At 42.7% G+C, this 20,712-nt stretch overlaps 1 protein-coding gene across 1 annotated transcript in view; it reads right to left on the reverse strand.

Moving 5' to 3' along the window:
- The window catches only part of COL4A1 (collagen type IV alpha 1 chain), a 149,302-nt gene that overhangs the window by 42,358 nt on the left and 86,232 nt on the right, over positions 1-20,712 (reverse strand). The window contains exons 3-20 of the mRNA XM_060129547.1: positions 14,523-14,612; positions 14,374-14,418; positions 13,291-13,335; positions 13,121-13,183; positions 12,587-12,640; positions 12,410-12,436; positions 10,972-11,055; positions 10,823-10,885; positions 9,340-9,375; positions 8,770-8,811; positions 7,460-7,546; positions 6,919-6,945; positions 6,727-6,777; positions 5,574-5,618; positions 5,436-5,489; positions 3,229-3,270; positions 1,630-1,714; positions 1,251-1,286 (exon numbers count right to left, since the gene is read on the reverse strand). Of these exons, the coding sequence (XP_059985530.1) occupies positions 1,251-1,286; positions 1,630-1,714; positions 3,229-3,270; positions 5,436-5,489; positions 5,574-5,618; positions 6,727-6,777; positions 6,919-6,945; positions 7,460-7,546; positions 8,770-8,811; positions 9,340-9,375; positions 10,823-10,885; positions 10,972-11,055; positions 12,410-12,436; positions 12,587-12,640; positions 13,121-13,183; positions 13,291-13,335; positions 14,374-14,418; positions 14,523-14,612 (976 nt within the window). The remainder of the gene's footprint in view (positions 1-1,250; positions 1,287-1,629; positions 1,715-3,228; positions 3,271-5,435; positions 5,490-5,573; positions 5,619-6,726; positions 6,778-6,918; positions 6,946-7,459; positions 7,547-8,769; positions 8,812-9,339; positions 9,376-10,822; positions 10,886-10,971; positions 11,056-12,409; positions 12,437-12,586; positions 12,641-13,120; positions 13,184-13,290; positions 13,336-14,373; positions 14,419-14,522; positions 14,613-20,712) is intronic.

The raw sequence follows: 20,712 nt of genomic DNA on the forward strand, positions 1-20,712 counted from the left end.
TGGGAGAAGCAAAGGAAGGAGGAAGGATGACCCTCAGAGAGGCAGGGAGGCGGGACCTGAGGCCGAGGGCCTCCGCAGTCAGCAGGGGGTGGGAGCTGGACTGGGGGCACACAAGGCCAGAGCAACTGCAAAGACAGTTTCTAAAAACGGCTTAAGACACTAACGGGGTCAGATAGGAGGTTTTAGAAAGTAGAACTGCAAATGCTGCTGGGAGACGTGAGGTAACATGTTCACAAGAACAGCTGGAAGGTCCGGCAAGCTTTACAACCAAGGAGAGGAAAGTGATGGAAAAGAGGGAAAAGGCAGGATTTTAAGGGCAGATGCCAAAATTTGAGCAGAAGGGAGGCACGCGGGGCAGCGAAGGCAGCCTTGAGCCACCGCTGCTGCGAATCTTAGACAGTGGGGCTGCGTCATCCGGGCGTTGTCTGTTCCAGCAAAAACAAAGGAAGGGGCTCTGGGGGGACTTAACACTGAAGAACTGTCAGGAAGGGAAAAGAGAAACTGACAAAAAAGAATAAGAAATAAAAATTAAAAATAAAACCAGACAAAACCAAAACCTTCAGTAAGACCTGTGAACACTTCGTGTGGTGTCGATTCCAGGGTACCCGAGGGTTTCAAGCCGAGCGCTTGTTACCTCTGCTCTAGGACCTGGGATTACACGCCTGCGGTGCACACAGACAGGCATCTGTACATACAGAGAAGTGCAACTCCCAGCCTCCGATTACACAATCCGTTAGAAATGCAAAACTAGCACAAAACAGCTGCAGACTTAGTAGAAGGCCAGTGACGCAGGAGTCCTCCGAGAAGCAAGATTAGAGGTGATTAGATTAGTCAGAAGAGGTTTCAGCCTTGAGTCTGGTCTCAAGCCGAGAAACAAAGGCAGTTCCAGACAGGGCAAGGGAGAGCAACGATGCTGGGGTGCGGGTGGAGGTCTTCCGAAAGGCCGATGGTGCCCCTGGGAGCAGCCGGAAGGAGGGTTAGATCAGAGGCAGGGAGACAGGGTAACTTGATGAGAGATGTAAGAAGTCCCACCTGTGAAATACATGTTTATAACTACATGTTAACCTGTCATTTACAAAATAAACACTGTCCTAGGAGCACAGGTTGTTTTCAGATCTAGAAAAATGTGTAACAAAATTGCTAGCTACTATATGCAAGTATCTAACTAATGCAGGGGATAAACATGTTCAGAATAGAAACTGTGTAAAAGGTGTACAAATACTCTAAAAATATAATTTAAGAATGCTCACCTGGAGAGCCTGGCGGGCCTTGTATTCCTGGGAAACCTAAAAGGAGGAAGAGAGAGTGGGACAAAGTGAGCCTGTTTCACTTGTGGTTTATGTTGTGAACTTCTGTGCTCGTGGGTACCCACAGTCCCGGGACAGGGAGCTCTGAACTTGGGGAGATGCCGCGCCCCTGACACTGCAGAGATGCAGGGAGATGGCTCCTGGAAAGCCAGTGGGATTGCAAAAGATGAACTTGAATAGCACTCGGTCACCACATGGTCCTGCACGGCGCTCAGGTGTTATCAAAACGTGCATGAGTGCAGGACAAAAATGGAAAAAAGAAAGGACGAGAGAAAAGAAGGGAGGAGGGAGAAGGAGGGAAAGAAAGAGGGAAGGATCTTACCTTTGGGGCCTGGCTCCCCTTTCAACCCTGGAGCCCCTGGGTACCCCCGCTCTCCTTTCTCTCCCAAGGGCCTTGCGCCCAACACCTGAATTACAGAAGAAAAGATCATTGCAGGGCGTGGCAGGGGACTGTGCTGTATATTACAGCACAGATGAAGAAACAAACACATTTTTTATTATTTCAAGATGTGTGAAAGTAAAGAAAGAATAGTGGTGGGAGAGGAAGGGGAGAGGAGAGGGAGGGGAAGAGAGTGGGGAAGGGGAGAGTATTGAAAACATAAAGTGGACATTCGGTATTGCCCTCCTTGCAGAGAACTTCGCCAGGCAGCTCTGCTTCCTTTTGTAATCATCTGCGTGGCAGGAGCTTTACCAATGAAGCCAAGTTAGAAACATATTAATTCTGAGGTTTGGGGTATGGAATTTCTCAAAGTCCATGCAAGCTGTAAGAAGAACAGTCTTCTTTAAAGAGTATTGTCTGAAAAACTGCCTTAAATTTCCTCAGGCAATAGGTAACAGGAACACTCACATTTTTTTTTTATTGGAAGAGGTTTTATGCTTCACTTTTTTAAATGGTCAAAAGTGGGGACTTCTTTAAGGTCCTCGTGATATGGGGCAAGAAGCAGGCACCGGGGCCCTCACTAAAAAGGGGTGAACCAGTTCACCCCAATTCTGAGTTGCTGAAATTCGAAGACAAGGACCATGCCGAATATTGCCTATTACCCTTAAGATGCAATTCCTCTGCAGCAATTAAATGATGGGGATTATTAAGGTCTGCTGATGAGGTTAAGGTAAAAAAAGATTATTCAAAGGCAGCTGCTGGATTAGAAATATGGGAAATGGAATCATCTATCGTATGATGTGTTAAATGCATAAGGAGGTCCCATAATACTTTGATCTGGTAATCCTACTTCTGGAAATGCAGCCTAAAGAAGGATTACTCAAATCCCTCACCTAACACACACAGACACACACAGGCACGTACAAACATTCACTACCACGTTGTACCCATGCAAGAGGGCAGCAAACAAGAGAACGGTCATATTTCACTGTTTCCAAAAAGAATTGGGGCAAAATGGTTACAACAATTATTGCACAACGCTCTGAAAATGACCATTTGAAGATAACTTGAAAACGTGAAGAATGTTCATTTTTAAAAAGAAAAAATGTTACATACATTGGATTGCAAGTATATAAAAATATGTATACGGACAAGGAGTCAAAAGTTATTTGCAAAAAATAAAACTTGTTTTGCTAAGACAGTCAGATCATGGATGACCTGTTTCTCTGAGTAGCATTTTCCTTAACAGACAATTATTTTTTTACGTTTCAAAATGTGTTGCTAATATTCTCATCCATGGGCAACTCTTTTAATTTCAGTGGTCAAAGATATGCAGAAATTGTCCAAATACAATAACAAGTAAATACCAAATGCCACACGATACAAAATATAAATGATCGGTTCAAATTCTGTGTACCCCCTACATCAAAATGTAATTCTAGGAACACTGTGGAGCATGTGGCCTAGGTGACAGGCCAGCCCGTCTCTCTCTTGCCCTCTTTTCAAACGATCACACAGACAGCAAATGTCACTGTTACTCACAATTCCAGGTGGGCCAGGAGGGCCGGCTTCACCTTTGTCTCCCTATAAAAGAAAAATAACTTTACTTGTATTTTTTAATTATACAGGTTGCCTTGCCAGCAGCAGGGTTGAACTCTTTTTTTCCTAGAAAAATAGATCGTGCCCACTGTACACTAACAAGATTGTCCTCTCCTTAGAATCTCTCACTGTGATTAGTCTAAAGTGCTCTGCAACTATTACAACCGAAATCCATACATCTCCCCTTGCTTTGCATAAGTGTGACATCCGAAAATTGAGCTTTCTACAAAACATAAACGGAAGGCTAATTATCCACATTACAAAAGAGCTCGTGCTTCTCAGAGAACCTCAACAGAATCACTTGCAAGTTGAATTCGTATATGGTGGTCTTTCTTCTTTTCTTTTTCTTTTATTTTTGGCCACACTTTGCGGCATACAGGGTCTTAGTTCCCCAGGCAGGGATCAAACCCATGCCCCCTGCAGTGGAAGCGCGGAGTCTTAACCACTGGACTGCCCGGGAAATCCCGTACCGTGGTTTTTCAATACAATAAAAAAATAAATGAAATAAAATGACATGAAAGCTTAGGGTGGCTAAAAGTATTTTCTTAAAGAAATCATTTTATTTGAGGATTTTGGTGTAAGACTGTCTAACTCTGCATTGGAAGTCATGATAAAAGGATACTTAGGGTTTTTTCTTTCCCCTTAAAATCCAGCATGACTGGAAAACATTGGATGGATAAATTCTCATCACTTTGAGGCTTAACTTAACCCTATTAGATGAAAAACTCAAAGAAATCAATCCTTTTGTAGCTAATGTTCTTATATAAGTATCATAACAACACTTTTAAACACTTTTTTTTTTTTTTTTTTGCGGTACGTGGGCCTCTCACTGTTGTGGCCTCTCCTGTTGCGGAGCACAGGCTCCAGACGCACAGGCTCAGCGGCCATGGCTCACGGGCCCAGCCGCTCCGCGGCATGTGGGATCCTCCCGGACCGGGGCACGAACCCGTGTCCCCTGCATCGGCAGGCAGACTCCCAACCACTGCGCCACCTGGGAAGCCCCCATAACGACACTTTTAAATGTCCTGATACATGCACATTATGTCACAAATGCACATTTTTCCCCTTTTTTTCCTTTTTTTTTTTCCTTTTAAGCTAAGGCTTTAAAGTCAGGTGTTAAACCAGAATTAGATGTTTTGATTTTTCTAATTTGAATAAAAGAAGAGATTTTAGAAATATCTATGGGAGCTTAAAAAAATCTTAGCTAATATATTCTAAACATAGTTACCTTTTCCAATCTACAAGAATTGACTTTCTCATAAAGTTACAGTCTTAGAAAAGGATTTCTCCTTTGGTCACTGGCGTTGATAAACCAACCCTGAGGTCCTCTCCCTACTGTTGAAGATGAATGTTTCAAATCCATTTCTCATTTTAGTAGAGATCTACATTACCTAGTCTCATGATTAAAAGAGAAAAATAAACCAACAATGAGTTTTCTCTGAGTATCCGATTGGCAAATATTTATTAAAGTTTCATAACAAATAGTTATCAAATGAAAGAGTCCCAGGGTGATGGAAGTGCAATTCTGGGGGCAATTTTATTGCGTATGACAAAACCTTCCCCAAATTAACCCCAAAATTATACTTTTTAGGAATTTATGATGGGAGATGATCAGATAAGTGGATAAAGATACTTATAATGAGAAAAATGTGTTACTGATCTACATAACATGCAGTAAAAGGTATGGATATCATAAGTGTTGATGTATAACCACATGTATGGATGTTGAAATATATCCCCATTATGTCATTGAGGGGAAAAGCAAGATATATCATGCAATACCACTTTTTAAAAATCTCATGTATGTGTGTGTACATGGGACAATTATTATTTAACTCTGACCATTTCTGAGTGGGTAATAGAAAAATTACACAGGCTTTCTTTTCTCCTCTATATGTTTCTGCATTTTTTTGTTTCATAATCAGGCAAAATTTATCTACTACAAAAAACACACAAAAACTTAAATGCGTGAAACGTTTTATATTTTTTTCTTTGAAAATTTATGCACAAAACAGAACCACTAGGTTGTGTTTTTCCTCACATGGAGCATACGTAAGCTGTATTCTTTGAGTGCCTGGTCCTTTTTTCTAGAAAAAACCTCTAGGTTGAACAAAATGAAGGCAAAAATTCAAAGTAGGGTCACCACTTACCTTTAAACCCTCTCGGCCTGGGAGTCCTGGGTACCCCGAATCCCCCGGAAACCCCTAAAATGGAACAGAAAGCAACAGCGATCATCAGTAAGTGAGGGTAACAGCTTTGCTTTTACAAAACCACAGAGAAATACTTACTAGACTCCCTTTTTCTCCTTTTTCACCATCTTTTCCTGGTTTTCCCTGTACAATAAAGATTTAAATATTAGTAGTGCATAGATAATAATAATAAGCGTGCTCTAACACCAAGGGTCTGAATCAAATACAAGTTACTATGTGGTATGACTCCTCTGGGTGAGTTGGCCATGCTACAGTAGCAAATCATGGAAGATACATTGAATAACTATGAACTAAAAGAGTTACAACAATAGAAGGAGACTTTTCAATATTTAAAAAATTGGAGGTTGATTAGCTCCAACTCTTCTAAGACATCATTACATCTGGCAGCCGAGTCTACACCAGAGAAGTTTTCTTGTCGGCAAGTGAGTATTTGGCAGACGGTACAGCACTGATTCACTTTAACAGAAGTTTCCATGCATCGTTTCAGGGTAGAAACTGAACTGCCTCAGCTACTGGAGGTGGGTGGGTCTCCTGTCACTGCACTCAGGGCTCTAGAGGCACCTGAGCATCTGGGCTCTGGACAGAGCTCCCAGCGGGCTTGGGAGGCGGCCGGGAAGGGTGCCTGGTGCTCTGAGCAGGCGGACAGCTGGCTTTCAGTGAGGGGCCGGCAGGGGGCGCTGTCTGGTGGGGGGCGGAGGAATCATCTGAATAACAAAGGGCGTCAGCCGTCCCGGGGGGCCTTTCTAACGGTGACCACCTCCCTATTCCTGCTCCCAGGGCTTCAGAAAGGCTCTTCAGCAGAGGAAAGACCCCTACAATCTCTTTCAGTCTATGCTCCTATGAACCTGTGATTCTAGGAATGCAGGAGAAATGATTTCACATCAGGAATAAGAGGACTTTGTTTTTTAAACATGTCTATTGGAGTATAATTGCTTTACAATGGTGCATTAGCTTCTGCTGTGTAACAAAGTGAATCAGCTATATGTATACATATATCCCCATATCCCCTTCCTCTTGCGTCTCCCTCCCACCCTCCCTATCCCACCCCTCTAGGTGGTCACAAAGCACTGAGCTGATCTCCCTGTGCTATGCGGCTGCTTCCCACTAGCTACCTATTTTACATTTGGTAGTGTATATATGTCCATGCCACTCTCTCACTTCGTCCCAGCTTACCCTTCCCCCTCCCCGTGTCCTCAAGTCCATTCTCTACAGGACTTTTGAAAGCACTTACTCGGGGTCCTGGTTTTCCGGGTTCACCTTTCTCTCCAATCCCTGGCATCCCCTAAAAGACAAAAAGAGCAAGAGTTAGAGTCATTCGTATATTTAAATAAACTATTAAATTAAGTAAGCATTCCACTGAAGGTGGAACACATTACAGTCTTTTCCACAAAATGATAATGATAAACAAGATTTCAGTCCTTACCTGAAATCCAGGTTCACCTTTTTGGCCCTAAAATAAGTTTCAAAAGAGAGAAAGATTAGCACTGTCTAGTGGCTATATCAGTTTTTATATGCTACGTGGAACAGGTAAAAGGGAAAAAAACACCTTTTCCTGATATAGTAACCAAGAAATTCACATTGGCCTGCAGCATCCACTTCCTGCCATCAACTGGATTATGGATGTAAGAAGGGCAGAGTTAATACGTCTGACCCACAGCAACTGCAGCCTCCTTCCACCCTCAGCTCTCTCCCTCCTGTGTCCCAGCCGTCCCCTCCCAACCTTGGTGCATTTAAGAAACCCTCACACAGAGGATCAGCCTCAAACTAGTCTCGCTCCAACCCAGGTCCAGCTGCCTCTGCCCTCAGGAAGCTCACTTTTTATGGGATGGGTGGTCTATAAAAACCCATTTTCAGGTCAGGGTGAATATAACCAGAGAAACTGAATTTTGACGCAGTCTCTCTTTATGCCTTGGAATCTGTCCACAGTTAGGAAGCCGGCGTTCACTGGACAAAGTCTGTCCCACCTTCTCTCCTTTTGCAGCATATTCTCCTTTCTCTCGAACTTGAGCTTGTCCTGGGACTCCTGGGGGCCCACTGACCCCTTGATCACCCTGTTGATGCAAACATTTGGGATTAATTAGGCATAAAGGTAATTATACAGGGAAGAGAAATGCAGAGGAGGGAAAAGCCCAGAAGAGAACATCTGGTTTGAAAATGTGATTGTACTCTGTTCCAGCCTGTCCTTGCCTCAGCAGAAAATTAAGTTTCAGAAGGAAGATGGTCCACTAAGGATATAAAGCCAGGAGGAGGCTTTCCCGCTCAGGGGTCACCCCATAACAACGGAACTTGAACATCTGTAGGACAGATGGATGTGTGCATATATGTACAGACCACGCCTGGAGACAGACAGCACATGTATACACACCGGGGCACATATGCTGGTCTGTCACATTTGATGGCATGGAGGAAAGGCACACCAGCCGCCTAGTAACGCCTGGGAAGAAAGGAGGTCTCTTTACGTAAACCAAAAAGAAGCATCAGGGGTCTCTTCCTCAGAATCCTAACTGCTGGATACAACAGGAAACACAGGAACCCCAGCCATCACACGACGAAGGAGGTCCAAAAACTTCAACTGCATCAATTGCAGAATCACTTTACTGTGAGGTTTATGAAAAGACTGGGTGGAAATCTGGGGTGGGAAGAGGAAGCCAGCGCTCACCCACTCTGCCCGGACCTCCACTACACTTGGCAGTCGTCTACACCGGCTTGAGCGCCTGGGCCCTGGGCCAGGTGCAGCCGCAATTCCAAGGATGGCCACTTGGTGTCCGTTCCGTGGGTCGGATCCAGGGAAAGGGGTGGAGAGATCCCCAGAGCATCAGGGACCCACTGCCGGCCTCTCATCCTTTCTCAGCAGGAGGAGGCTGCCTGCTCTGGCCTGTGCATTCCTGCCTCCAAGGTTCTTTCCCCCCATCTCTGGTATGATGGCTTTCGCCTTTACAGGGCTTGATATAATGGTTATGCTACTAACAGACAGGTCCTAAATTTGACCTTTTTATAATGAAGTCCAGGCCTGAGCACATTTTGATTGAATGTATGAACAGAGAAGTGGGATAAATGGCCTCACTGCACCGGCATCTGTGGGTCAGATCCCACATAGAGTCACCTCAGGGAATTCTAGCCGTGCCTTCAGGGAAAACACTAACAAACTCAAGAACATTCAGAGAAGGGTATCCATGGTTATGAGCGTGCAAGAGGAGGTCCAGAGGCAGAAACCCGATCATGCTTAGAACTGGGATTTTAACCAAGAAAACTCCCCAAAGCAAACAGCGCTCACCTTGTCACCTTTTGGCCCTTGAAAACTCAAGCCCATTTGCCCCTGTTGATTAAGAAGTAGAATCCGTTATTAGCATGGTTTACTTTGTTCAAAATCATGTAACAAACATGACGTGAAATGCAACAAGATGGTACATTTAAGGCGATAACTTCGTCTCCCAATGACATAATCCTTTCAAGAAAGTTGTGGTCATGTTGTAGTCAATGTCTATAAAAAGGTTTTTTTAAGTATTATTGAAAAAGAATCCTATAAAAACCTTTTTTAAAAAGTTTAAGATTTTTAGACTCTGGCTTTAAAAAACTAAGGAGAAGATCAATGATTCCATAACTAATGGATGGATGGAAGGAAGGATCAATAGATCAACAGACTGACAGATCAACAGATCAGTAGATTAAGTGATAGGTTAGATAGATTGATGGATAGGTGAAGAGACAGATGATAAATATATAGATAGATAAAGAAATTATAATTTCCCAAAACTTTTTACAGAGATGTAAAAAATGAGTTACAGAAATTTCACGGTAGTCTTATATCAATGTCAAAGAAAGACAAATGAAAAATAATCTTTACCTTTTCACCTGGAGGGCCAGGAGGGCCTGGGGGACCCTGTAGGAAAGAGCATTTTAATTAAATATAGTTCACAACCCTGGTAAGTTTTAAATGCTTTTCTGTACTGACGTTATCTTCAGATATCACGGTTAAGGTGGTAATTTGTTTGTTAAATATTTAAATATTTTTCCTGTGCTATAGAACTGTTAAACTTTGAAAGTAACCAGAAATTAGTTCAGGACAATTATTAACAGGGATGGAAACCCTTCAAAATCTTAGGGGTTGGCCTGTGGAATGCACTGATCTGAGCATCTGCTGGGCTATCAGACGGTGGATGAAACCAGCCAAACCCTTGACAAGCCTCAGCGTTTCTAGTGTGGAAACGTTTGTCCACTTTGAAAACTGCTGCCGCTCTTTAAAAGTTAAATGAATTCTTTAAGCGGGTAGATGGTATGAAGTCCCCCAAGTTCCTGTGTTTGCAACAAAATTTCAGAATGCTTTTTATAATCGTTAAAAAGGAGAAACTAGTCATTCTTTCCTCATGAAAACGAGGCTGTTACAAGAATATAAAAGAGGTTACATCTTGCAGGAATGGATAGAAGAATTGCTGGATTTGAACCCTAAAAAAAGAGTAAATTTAAAAAGAAAGCCTGAACATCTCTCAAGGACTCTCAGGCAGGCTAGAGTGGGGATGGCAAACCCAGGCACATCATTCATTCCTAGTAAACGCGGCGCTCGACAAATAAGTGCTGTTAATATTAAGTCTCTTGTGCCCCCAAAAATGTGTGAGTAGAAGGGGCTGATGCCACCCTCGTCCTCAGGGTTATCAGCTGCGAGGGACGGCTGATGTCAGAGCAGAGCTTCCTGGGAGGTTCTCTCTGATGCTCAGTTTCTAGTCTCTGTCCCAGAGACACTGCAGCTTCTTCACAGCCTGGTCTGGGGCCACAGCCCCCAAGAGAGCAGGCCCTCTGCTGTGACTGCATTACCACAAGGGAAGGTCCAGGGCAGGGCCTGCCTCGCCCATCTCTGAATCCCCTCCTCACAGGATGCGCTCCCATCCACGCAGCCCCACGAAAAATCAACACGTTGTCCCTGTGGGATGTCTCGGCATGAGGTACCATTAGCATCCTTTTCCCACAGCTCTGGGGGTATGTGGACCATAAGTGCCAATCAAACACCCCTTCAGATAGAAGCTCAAATAGACAACTAATAAGCACCTACTGTAGAGCACAGGGAACTCTACTCAATACTCTGTAATAGCCTATATGGGAAAAGAATCTAATAAAAAGAGTGGATATACTTGTAAGTATAACTGATTCACTTTGCTGTACACCTGAAACTAGCACAACACTGTAAATCAACCCTACTCCAATAAAAAATGTTTCAAAAAGATAGAAGCTCATTCTCACATCCAGATTAAGAGCGATCACCACTGTGTGAAGTTTTCACCCCTCACCACAGTTGTTCTCTGAATGCCTCCGAGGGGTATTCCCCCCAAACTTACTGGTGGTCCAGTGAATCCCGGGGGGCCAACAGGACCTTGCAGCCCTGGCAGTCCCGGCGAACCCTATAATTCATTGAGAAAGAAAAGAATTAAAATGCAAACCAGGAGCAGACTTGGCATGTGCTCATAATTGTTTAGCAAATGCTTACAGGTGCTCCTGGGGGTCCAGGAAATCCTCTTTCACCTTTCAACAGGGTCCCTGGTATATGGCCAAGTATTTCACCTGGATCCCCCTAAGGGATGAAAAATAAGATAAAGTCACAAATACTGATATCTATGTAAAGAGAATGTAAACCTACGGCGTAAGAGGCACGCACTGCTGGTGTGGAACCAGCCCAAGTCTGGGGTTTAGCCTCCGTCTAAGCTTGGAATAAACAGACCGGCCGTCTCCTGGGTTCACGTGTCTTAACGATCAGCATTAGGGGGCTGCAACCAGGGCAGAATGTGGAGACCGCTGAACGGAAGGATGTACGATGCTTCCACGGGACGGGCCCCCAGGCACGAGGAGTTCTAGACAGGGGCCCGGTCTCTGGTCCAAAGGCTATGTGACCACAGGCTGTCCTCACAGCAGAAGGATTCTCTTTCAAGAAAAGACCCAGCACAACCATGTTCGGAAAAGCAGTGAGAATATGTTTTAGGTGTCAACGTGGCCGGGCCATGGTACCCAGATACTTGGTTACACACCAGTCTGAGGTTGACGTGAAAGTACTTTTAAATAAGATGGACATTTAAATCAGTAGCTTTGAAGTAAAGCAGATGACCTTCCACGGTGGGGGGCCCACCCCATGGGTTGAAGGCCTTAAGAGAAAAAAGACGGACTCCCGTGAGGAAGGCGGACTCTGCCTACAGACAGCCCTTGAACCCAACCATCACTCTTCCCTGGGTCTCCAGCCTGCATCCTTGCCCCACGGATTGTGGACTTGCCAGTTCCCACAATCACGTAACTCCTTAAAATAAGGAATTTATTTTATCTCAATATATTTTAATTATATACTGAAATATATAATTAAATTAGTATATAATATAACTAAATATTATAATATATATTATGTGTTATATATATTATATCATATAAAACATATAATATAATTGATATACAATAATATATTATATTATGTATTATATAATATGTAAAATATATATTATATTTTAATTATATCTCCCTCTCTCACTCACTCTATCTATCCTTATATGTGCCTGTTGTATACGTACGGCACACACATAATACACAAACATCTCCACGCACGTCCTACTGGTTCTGTTTCTCTGCAGAGTCCTGTCGACAGCCCCACCCATGGATCTGGACGAGGAGTATCAGGGACTCACATCCCATCACTAATATTTCCCATCACACCCTGCTTCCCATCACTGCTTATTTCCTATGAAGAAACTGTGCCTAGCGTTGAAACTTTAGGTTCTAAAATTTAAGTCTGTGTATAGGACATAAGTACTCTTTTAATGTAGCAGAGTTTAGACAAATAGGTTACTAGGCAATCAATCAACCAAAGTGATTTAAAGTAAAGTTACTTTTATGGCATCTGTTTTAAACAGAGCCTGGGATGAATCCAGTAAAATAAAATAACGTACCTTCATTCCCGGCAACCCTGGTGGCCCCTAGGAAAGTAAAAGTTGGTATCAGTTTTGTTATTCTCAAAACAACATTAGCATTATGATATGAGGGCAAAAAAAGGAAAAGAAAGACAATGGAATGAGAAGAGAGAAATTAGCACCGAAGAAATTCTTACATAACAGCCCAATACTCACGGGATTTCCAGCGAATCCAGGCAAACCCGGAGGCCCCAGAGGCCCTCTCTCACCCTGGGGGGACAGCAGACAGTCACTCTCAAAGGCCGTGCTCCCATCCGTTACCCCATCCTACTCTTCAGGCATGCTTCATTTGTTGGTGAAAATCATTTTCTAAAAATTGTTACAAGCTCTATTGCTCAGTGCTGCTTCATGATAGAAGAAATATAATATTTGAGAATTTAATTAATAGAGACAAGAATTAATAATAGCATTTTCTTATTTGCTTTAGTAATAGATTATAGGTGAGAAATTTAGCGTTTAAGGCAATTTTAGAATAAAAGTCTACTAAATAGAAAGGCACAATGATGTCTTTCCTGAACATTAAACGTGGGAAAACTGTGTTTCCTCACCAAATAAAGAAAGGTGTAAGACGAGTAACTTTCCAACTGTGGCAATTAAAACTGCGTTCACGGGACAACTTTGCCTGACTTCTCCAGGTGCAAAGTTAGATGAACACACACCAAGCAGGGAGGCTCCCGGTTCTAAATTTACCTTCGTCCCGTTGCATCCTGGGATACCTGGGGGACCCGGAGGACCATCTTGGCCAGGAATACCCTGCAATTAACAAGGTGAACAAGTAGCCAAATCAGAAAAATCACTGATGTTGCCATAACTCACATCAAACATCTTATAAAGGAAGCAGGTGCCTTTTATATACATACAGGAAGTCCTGGGTTTCCAGGGTAACCAGATGCTCCTGGGGGTCCCTGTAAGGATGGAGATGAAAACGTTTTCATTGAGTGTGGGAGAACATCATTTCCTTCCACTTGCATCCACCTGGCTGAGGATGTCGGACCCTAATTATTGACATTTGGAACATCGGCCCTAAGCAGACAGGGAGGCATCTTAGGGTCTAGCCCAGGTAGCCAGATGGCCTGGCGTTTCGGTAGCAACTCTTCATCCTCAAAAGCTGACAATTAAATACTTGTAAACTCAAGGCTGCACATCCACAAAATAACTCTGCCCTCATTTCATCCTTTGTAATTTCTAGGTGGTAGATAGATAGATAGATAGATAAATTTACATTAAAATCTCAAACAGTTGGGAAGTAGAGTGTATGGCATAAATCAGTTCATTGAGGGAAGAAAATCCAAGTTATTTCTGGCTGAAATCCAGGTATTCTCCATCCCAAACAGTTACAATGTTATCCCCTATCTTCTGCCCTAAAGACCCAGGAAGGCGGGTTACCGGGCACACTTCCCTTTCCACTAAGTAACAGAATTAAAATGTTTACATTTTATAGTGTCTTCCTATTTTTCTGCTTTCAAAGGTCTCCCTGCTTGCACGTCCCAGGAACGGGAGTAGCAAAGAAAGCAGACCATGAAGACGGAAGAGGGAATGCAGCTCTGAACACGTTACCACTTTTCACATTAAATGAAGACATCTTTCTTCAAAGACCTGTAGGCGTGTCATCCCCCCCCCCAATTAAATACGCCTACAGGAATCCTTGAGGAAGGAGAGAGGAGAGAAAACACGTGTACAGAGGACAAGAAGTGAGCAGCTCCAGGGGCAGGACTGGAGGTCGAGGACGCGGGTTCCACCCATCCTGGGCCCTCGTGCCCAGGACACACGCTGTCTGGGCTCCAAGCACAGAGGCAGAGGGAGGGGGGCACAGAGGAAGGAGGGGATAGGATGCCCCTTGGGACTGTCTGGGGGTGGGGAGGGTAAAGGGCCCTCCCTGCGGAAGCACCCCTGTATCAGATCCCGCCCACAGTCATTACCAACTTCATGACAATCGTACTCACTCTTGTCCCTTTAGTTCCTGGCAGTCCTGGTTCTCCGGTGTCACCCTGGAACAGACAGACATGCCACAATGACCACTCGTCGCAAAAGCAGCACAGATCATCTTAAGTCCACTCCCCCAAGCCCCTGCGCCCACGACAGCCAAGCTCACCTTCTGTCCTGGTGGTCCCTGCGGCCCCTCAGGTCCTTGCATTCCCGGGAACCCGATGACACCTTGTAACCCTGGGAGACCTCTTTCCCCCTGCAGAGGACGAAAGAGCAAGTCAGACCAAGGGCAGGTGGAAGGAGAAATCAGCCTCACTCAGCATCACCCAGCAACCAGCCTACCATGCGCATCTGAAAAGAGATGCTGCCACCTACGTCCCATCTCGGAGACTTCTCTCTGCTCTTTTTTCGCTCTTCTGAGGGCAGGGATGTTTCACGTGTGATCCCTGGTCCAATGCTTTCTATATACTGTATTCTAAAGGCTAAGTAATTTGTTGGGGAAACAAAATCACAGATAGTTGGGGATTTTTTTTCACTGAATGGCTTATAACTTCATTTGATGAGTGGAATCTTCTTGTTGTTGGCAGACACAGCGCTGAGATTCTATGAGCAGACATCAGTCAAGGCTCCCCTTTAGGAGGTGTGTAGGCAGAGCTCACGGTGGCAGTTTCAGGGCAAGATGCTGAGACTTTTCTGTGCAATGAACAGTCTGACGATGGGTTTGCATAAGCATCTCTTAAAAAACTGGTTTTTTTTTTTTGCAAAGGTAGACTCGAGGTTTAATTACGGTCTCTGCCCTCGAGGAGCAAAAAGAAACAAAACGTATTTTTAACATAATGAATATTATTTAGGGTCCACACACGTGGCTTGGATTCTGGCTTTGAGGTGGCCCTTGAAGGATGAAAGGAAAATGAATGTGTGAAGAGACAGGCAAAGACAATTCAGGCTGGACGTCAGAGAATGGAGATCTAGGCCATGTGAGCACAAGACACTAAGAAGAAGAAATACAACGGGGACAAGAACGTGGAGAGGTGAGGCGTTACCGTTTGATACTGGAAATAGTTTCCTCTGCAAGCATCAGTGACCCAGTGGCCTGATTAAGGACATTGAGGAAGACGGCCACACTTTTTGCCAGTATGAAATAGCCTAAAATCAGGACAGGAATTCAAGAAAATCTATTCCCTTCACAAAGTGAGTTTGGACTTCGGTGCAAACTCACAAGGTAAATTGGGTAGATTAAGTAAGCATCTTTAGTCAATTTTCAAAAACAGAAGACATGTTGGAGATTACAGACAGGATTCCTTACTTTCCCTACAGTTATGTTAGTTCAAAGTAAAAAATAAACTGACAAGCTATACCTTACATCACATAAACACTTACCACCCAAAATAGCACATTACCAAAAGTGACTTAAAGTTGTTCAACATTGCATAAATGAAAGGACGCAGAACCCAAACTTCCAAAGTCATCCTCCTTTCCAAACCACTCAGCCAGTCCCAGAACTTGCTGGTGAACTGTGCGTCTGTTGCATTTTCTGAAATGCAGAAATGTGGTTCTGAACTTCGGTCTCCAATCACTGGACCTCCACGGATCGTGGGAGTCATTGGAAGTGTAAAAGGCAGGAAGCCAGAAACAGTGTGTGAATAAATGGGAAAGAGATTATTTCAAACTCTAGAGGAGACCAACAGATACTAAATGGAGTAAAGAAAGTTAAGCCCTGCAGTTTGGCCCAGCCCTCTGGACCAGCTGCATCGAGGGATCAACCAGGAAGAACAGATGCTAATATTCCCCAGAGCCCAGCATAGGACTTGACACAGAACACTGGCTCATCCTCCCTGAGGCCCGGGAAAGAAAAACATTCTCAGACCAAGGCTTGTTCAAATGTAAAGCTACTTAAATACATTCATTCTTAACCTAAAATAACAGCAGATACAAACGTACAAAATCCTGGCGCTGGAGACGGATTGTACGCTGACATCATATCAACCTCCTCCCTTGATTCAGATGTGGGAAAATTCTACCCAAAATAGAATTGAAACGCTGGCTAAAAACTGTGAACGCTGAACTGAGTATCCTCAAATAACCTGGCATGAGATGCGAAGGAAATACGAAAGGCACATCAGCAGAAAAGCTTCCTAACGCGTTTGGCGGCATATCTTAGTACTCAGTTAATATCGGCAGTATCACTAGGAGACCCAGTGCAGATAAGATTTTATAATTCTCAGTGTCATCGTTGACTGCATGGAGACCCAGAGCCAGATGAGCCGATTTCTACAAGTCTCTCATTGAGTCAGCACTGAAGCCACAAATAGAAATGAGGTCAACCTCTACCTCCGTCTGTGTTTCTTCTAGGTCACTAGAGCAAGCTGGTTCCCAGCAAATATTAAATAGTTCGCCCACATCGACTTAGCCCCTTTTATGTCCATTTCACAGATAGGGAAATTGGGATTCTGATGTTTCACGGACGCGTCACATGTCACTGGGTGACCCCCGCGTGCTCCTGGGAACAGGATTCAGCAATCTGAATTCCCAGTCCCGGCTTTCACCACAGGCCCACATTCTTTCCCCAGTGTCACCGGAACACTTAAGGAAGCTCCATATCCCAAGAGATTTGAAATAAGTAGCTGAAGAGGAAGCGACGCCCCCGTGAACACGGCTCTTGCCATCTCACACATATTTTTTTTTTTTTAAGTTTCCTAATCTTTTGTTCGGACAAAAGTACACATGAATAATCTAATATCCCATACCCCGTCCAAGGCTATTCTGGGCACCAGAGCAGAGCAAACAGACAGGATAAGCATTCAATCAGCTATACAATTAGCTGGCAAACAGCACACACTGCACATGGGCCCAATTCTTCCTCCGAGCTTTCAGCAAATCTCCACGAGGGTTACGGAAAAAGCAAACAGCTGGGCACATCGTGCAAAGGCTTTTCATGCCGGTCCTTTCTAAGCCAGACTCCACAGGTGTGGCCACTCGTGCGCTGGGGTTCAAGGCTGAATGTGCAGAGTTAAAATCCCCTAGAAACAGGTCCCCTTAGTCATCTCTTTCCCGTGATGTGCTGGAGGCAAGGTCCAAGACGATATGGCAGCCCAAGTGAGATCCACAACCACGGTTACCACAGCAGCAAGAACTTAAAGTGGAAGGTGAGAAAAAGAAACTTGTATAATACTACCCAAAATGCTTTGAGGCAACTGCATCTAATGGTTTTATTCTTGAACGTCAGTGCAGTGTACTGTACTAATTTTTAAAAAGTTTATATACCAACCATGGAAGTGACAATCACTATATCCTCAAATGATGAAATTCAGAATTTGAGGAGAAAAAAACACAACGCTATAGACGAACGAACACAGCCATGGAGAATAATCTTGGCATCAAAATCAGCCATTCTAAATTAGGCATGAAATAGAGTTTCGTGCATGAAGCAACTTACAAATTTTGCAACATCAATTATCTAGAGAAGGGCATACCTTTTTAAAAAAAATTCATAAAATGTGGGAATAAAAGAGTTTTTTTTATAATACCCAATTATTTCCCTTCCTCTTAAAATACCTGTAGAAACAAGTTCATGATGGAAATCCAATGCTAGAATATAGTCCCCTTCACATCTTAGTCAAAAATCCAAATACCAATAAAGCCCTCAGGATGGTGAGGTCGAAATAGTGTGAAGGTTCTAAGGATAATATAGGATAACATCATTAACAGCAACAAAAACTGAAATTAACACAAAATAGATCTAGAGTAAGCAGTCTTCAAAGATCTTACTGTCAGAGGCCTGTTATGCTTGTTTCAATAGCCAACATGGGATCACTATCTTTCAGTCAAATATTAAATTATTTTTTCAAATAATTTAAAAATAATTATTATTTTATTATTAATAATAATTATTTTTATATTATTTTAAAATAATATGATCGAGATAGCCTCATCCACCAGAGGGCAGACAGAAGAAGCTAGAAGAACTACAATCCTGCAGCCTGTGGAACAAAAACCACATTCACGGAAAGATAGAGAAGATGAAAAGGCGGAGGGCTATGTACCAGATGAAGGAACAAGATAAAACCCCAGAAAAACAGCTAAATGAAGTGGAGATAGGCAACCTTCCCGAAAAAGAATTCAGAATAATGATAGTGAAGATGATCCAGGACCTCAGAAAAAGGATGGAGGCAAAGATCAAGAAGATGCAAGAAATGTTTAGCAAAGACCTAGAAGAATTATAGAACAAACACCTAGAAGAATTAATCAACAAACAAACAGAGATGAATAATACAATAACTGAAATGAAAAATACACTAGAAGGACTCAATAACAGAATAACTGAGGCAGAAGAACGGATAAGTGACCCGGAAGACAGAATGGTGGAATTCACTGCCACAGAACAGAATAAAAAAAAAAAAAAAAAAGAATGAAAAGAAATGAAGAGAGCCTAAGAGACCTCTGGGACAACATTAAACACAACAACATTTGCATTATAAGGGTCCCAAAAGGAGAAGAGAGAGAGAAAGGACCCGAGAAAATATTTGAAGAGCTTATAGTTGAAAACTTCCCTAACATGGGAAAGGAAATGGCCACCCAAGTCCAGGAAGTGCAGAGAGTCCCAGGAGGATAAACCCAAGGAGAAACATGCCAAGACACATAGTAATCAAACTGACAAAAGTTAAAGACAAAGAAAAATTATTGAAAGCAGCAAGGAAAAAAACACAAATAACGTACAAGGGAATTCCCATAAGGTTAACAGCTGACTTCTCAGCAGAAACTCTACAAGCCAGAAGGGAGTGGCACGATATATTTAAAGTGACGAAAGGGAAGAACCTACAACCAACATTATTCTACCCGGCAAGGATCTCATTCAGATTCAACGGAGAAATCAAAAGCTTTACAGAGAAGCAAAATGTAAGGGAATTCTTAAAAGCACCACCAAACCAGCTCTACAACAAATGCTAAAGGAACTTCTCTAAGTGGGAAACACAAGAGAAGAAAAGGACCTACAAAAACAAACCCATAACAATTAAGAAAATGGTAATAGGAACATACATATTGATAATTACCTTAAACATGAATGGATTTAAATGCTCCAACCAAAAGACACAGGCTCGCTGCATGGATACAAACCAAGGCCCATATATATGCTGTCTACAAGAGACCCACTTCAGACCCAGGGACACGTACAGACTGAAAGTGAGGGGATGGAGAAAGATATTCCATGCAAATGGAAATCAAAAGAAAGCTGGAGTAGCAATACTCATATCAGATAAAATAGACTTTAAAATAAAGAATGTTACAAGAGACAAGGAAGGACACTACATAATAATCAAGGGATCAATCCAAGAAGAAGATATAACAATTATAAATATATATGCACCCAACATAGGAACACCTCAATACATAAGGCAAATGCTAACAGCTATAAAAGAGGAAATCGACAGTAACACAGTAATAGTGGGGGACTTAGACACCTCACTTACACCAGTGGACAGATCATCCAGACAGAAAATTAATAAGGAAACACAAGCTTTAAATGACACAATGGACCAGACAGATTTAATTGATATTTATAGAACATTCCATCCAAAAACAGCAGATTACACTTTCTTCTCAAGTGCACATGGAACATTCTCCAGGATAGATCACATCTTGGGTCACAAATCAAGACTCAGTAAATTTAAGAAAATTGAAATCATATCAAGCATCTTTTCTGACCACAACACTATGAGATTAGAAATCAATCACAAGGAATAAAAAATAAAAAACACAAACACATGCAGGCTAAACAATACGTTACTAAATAACCAAGAGATCACTGAAGAAATCAAAGAGGAAATCAAAAAATACCTAGAGACAAATTACAACAAAAACACGATGATCCAAAACCCATGGGATGCAGCAAAAGCAGTTCTAAGAGGGAAGCTTATAGCAATACAAGCCTACCTCAAGAAACAAGAAAAATCTCAAATAAACAATCTAACCTTACACCTAAAGGAACCAGAGAAAGAAGAACAAGCAAAATCCAAAGTTAGTAGAAGGAAAGAAATCATAAACATCAGAGCACAAATACATGAAATAGAAACAAAGAAAATAGCAAAGATCAATAAAACTAAAAGCTGGTTTTTGAGAAGATAAACAAAATTTATAAACCATTTGCCAGACTCATCAAGAAAATGAGGGAGAGGACTCAAATCAATAAAATTAGAAATGAGAAAGGAGAAGTTTACAACGGACACCGCAGAAATACAAAGCATCCTAAGAGACTACTACAAGCAATTCTATGCCAGTAAAATGGACAACCCGGAAGAAATGGACAAATTCTTAGAAAGGTATAACTGTCCAAGACTGAACCAAGAAGAAATAGAAAA

The sequence above is a fragment of the Lagenorhynchus albirostris genome, chromosome 18 (assembly GCF_949774975.1).
Source record: "Lagenorhynchus albirostris chromosome 18, mLagAlb1.1, whole genome shotgun sequence".
Classification (NCBI taxonomy): domain Eukaryota; kingdom Metazoa; phylum Chordata; class Mammalia; order Artiodactyla; family Delphinidae; genus Lagenorhynchus; species Lagenorhynchus albirostris.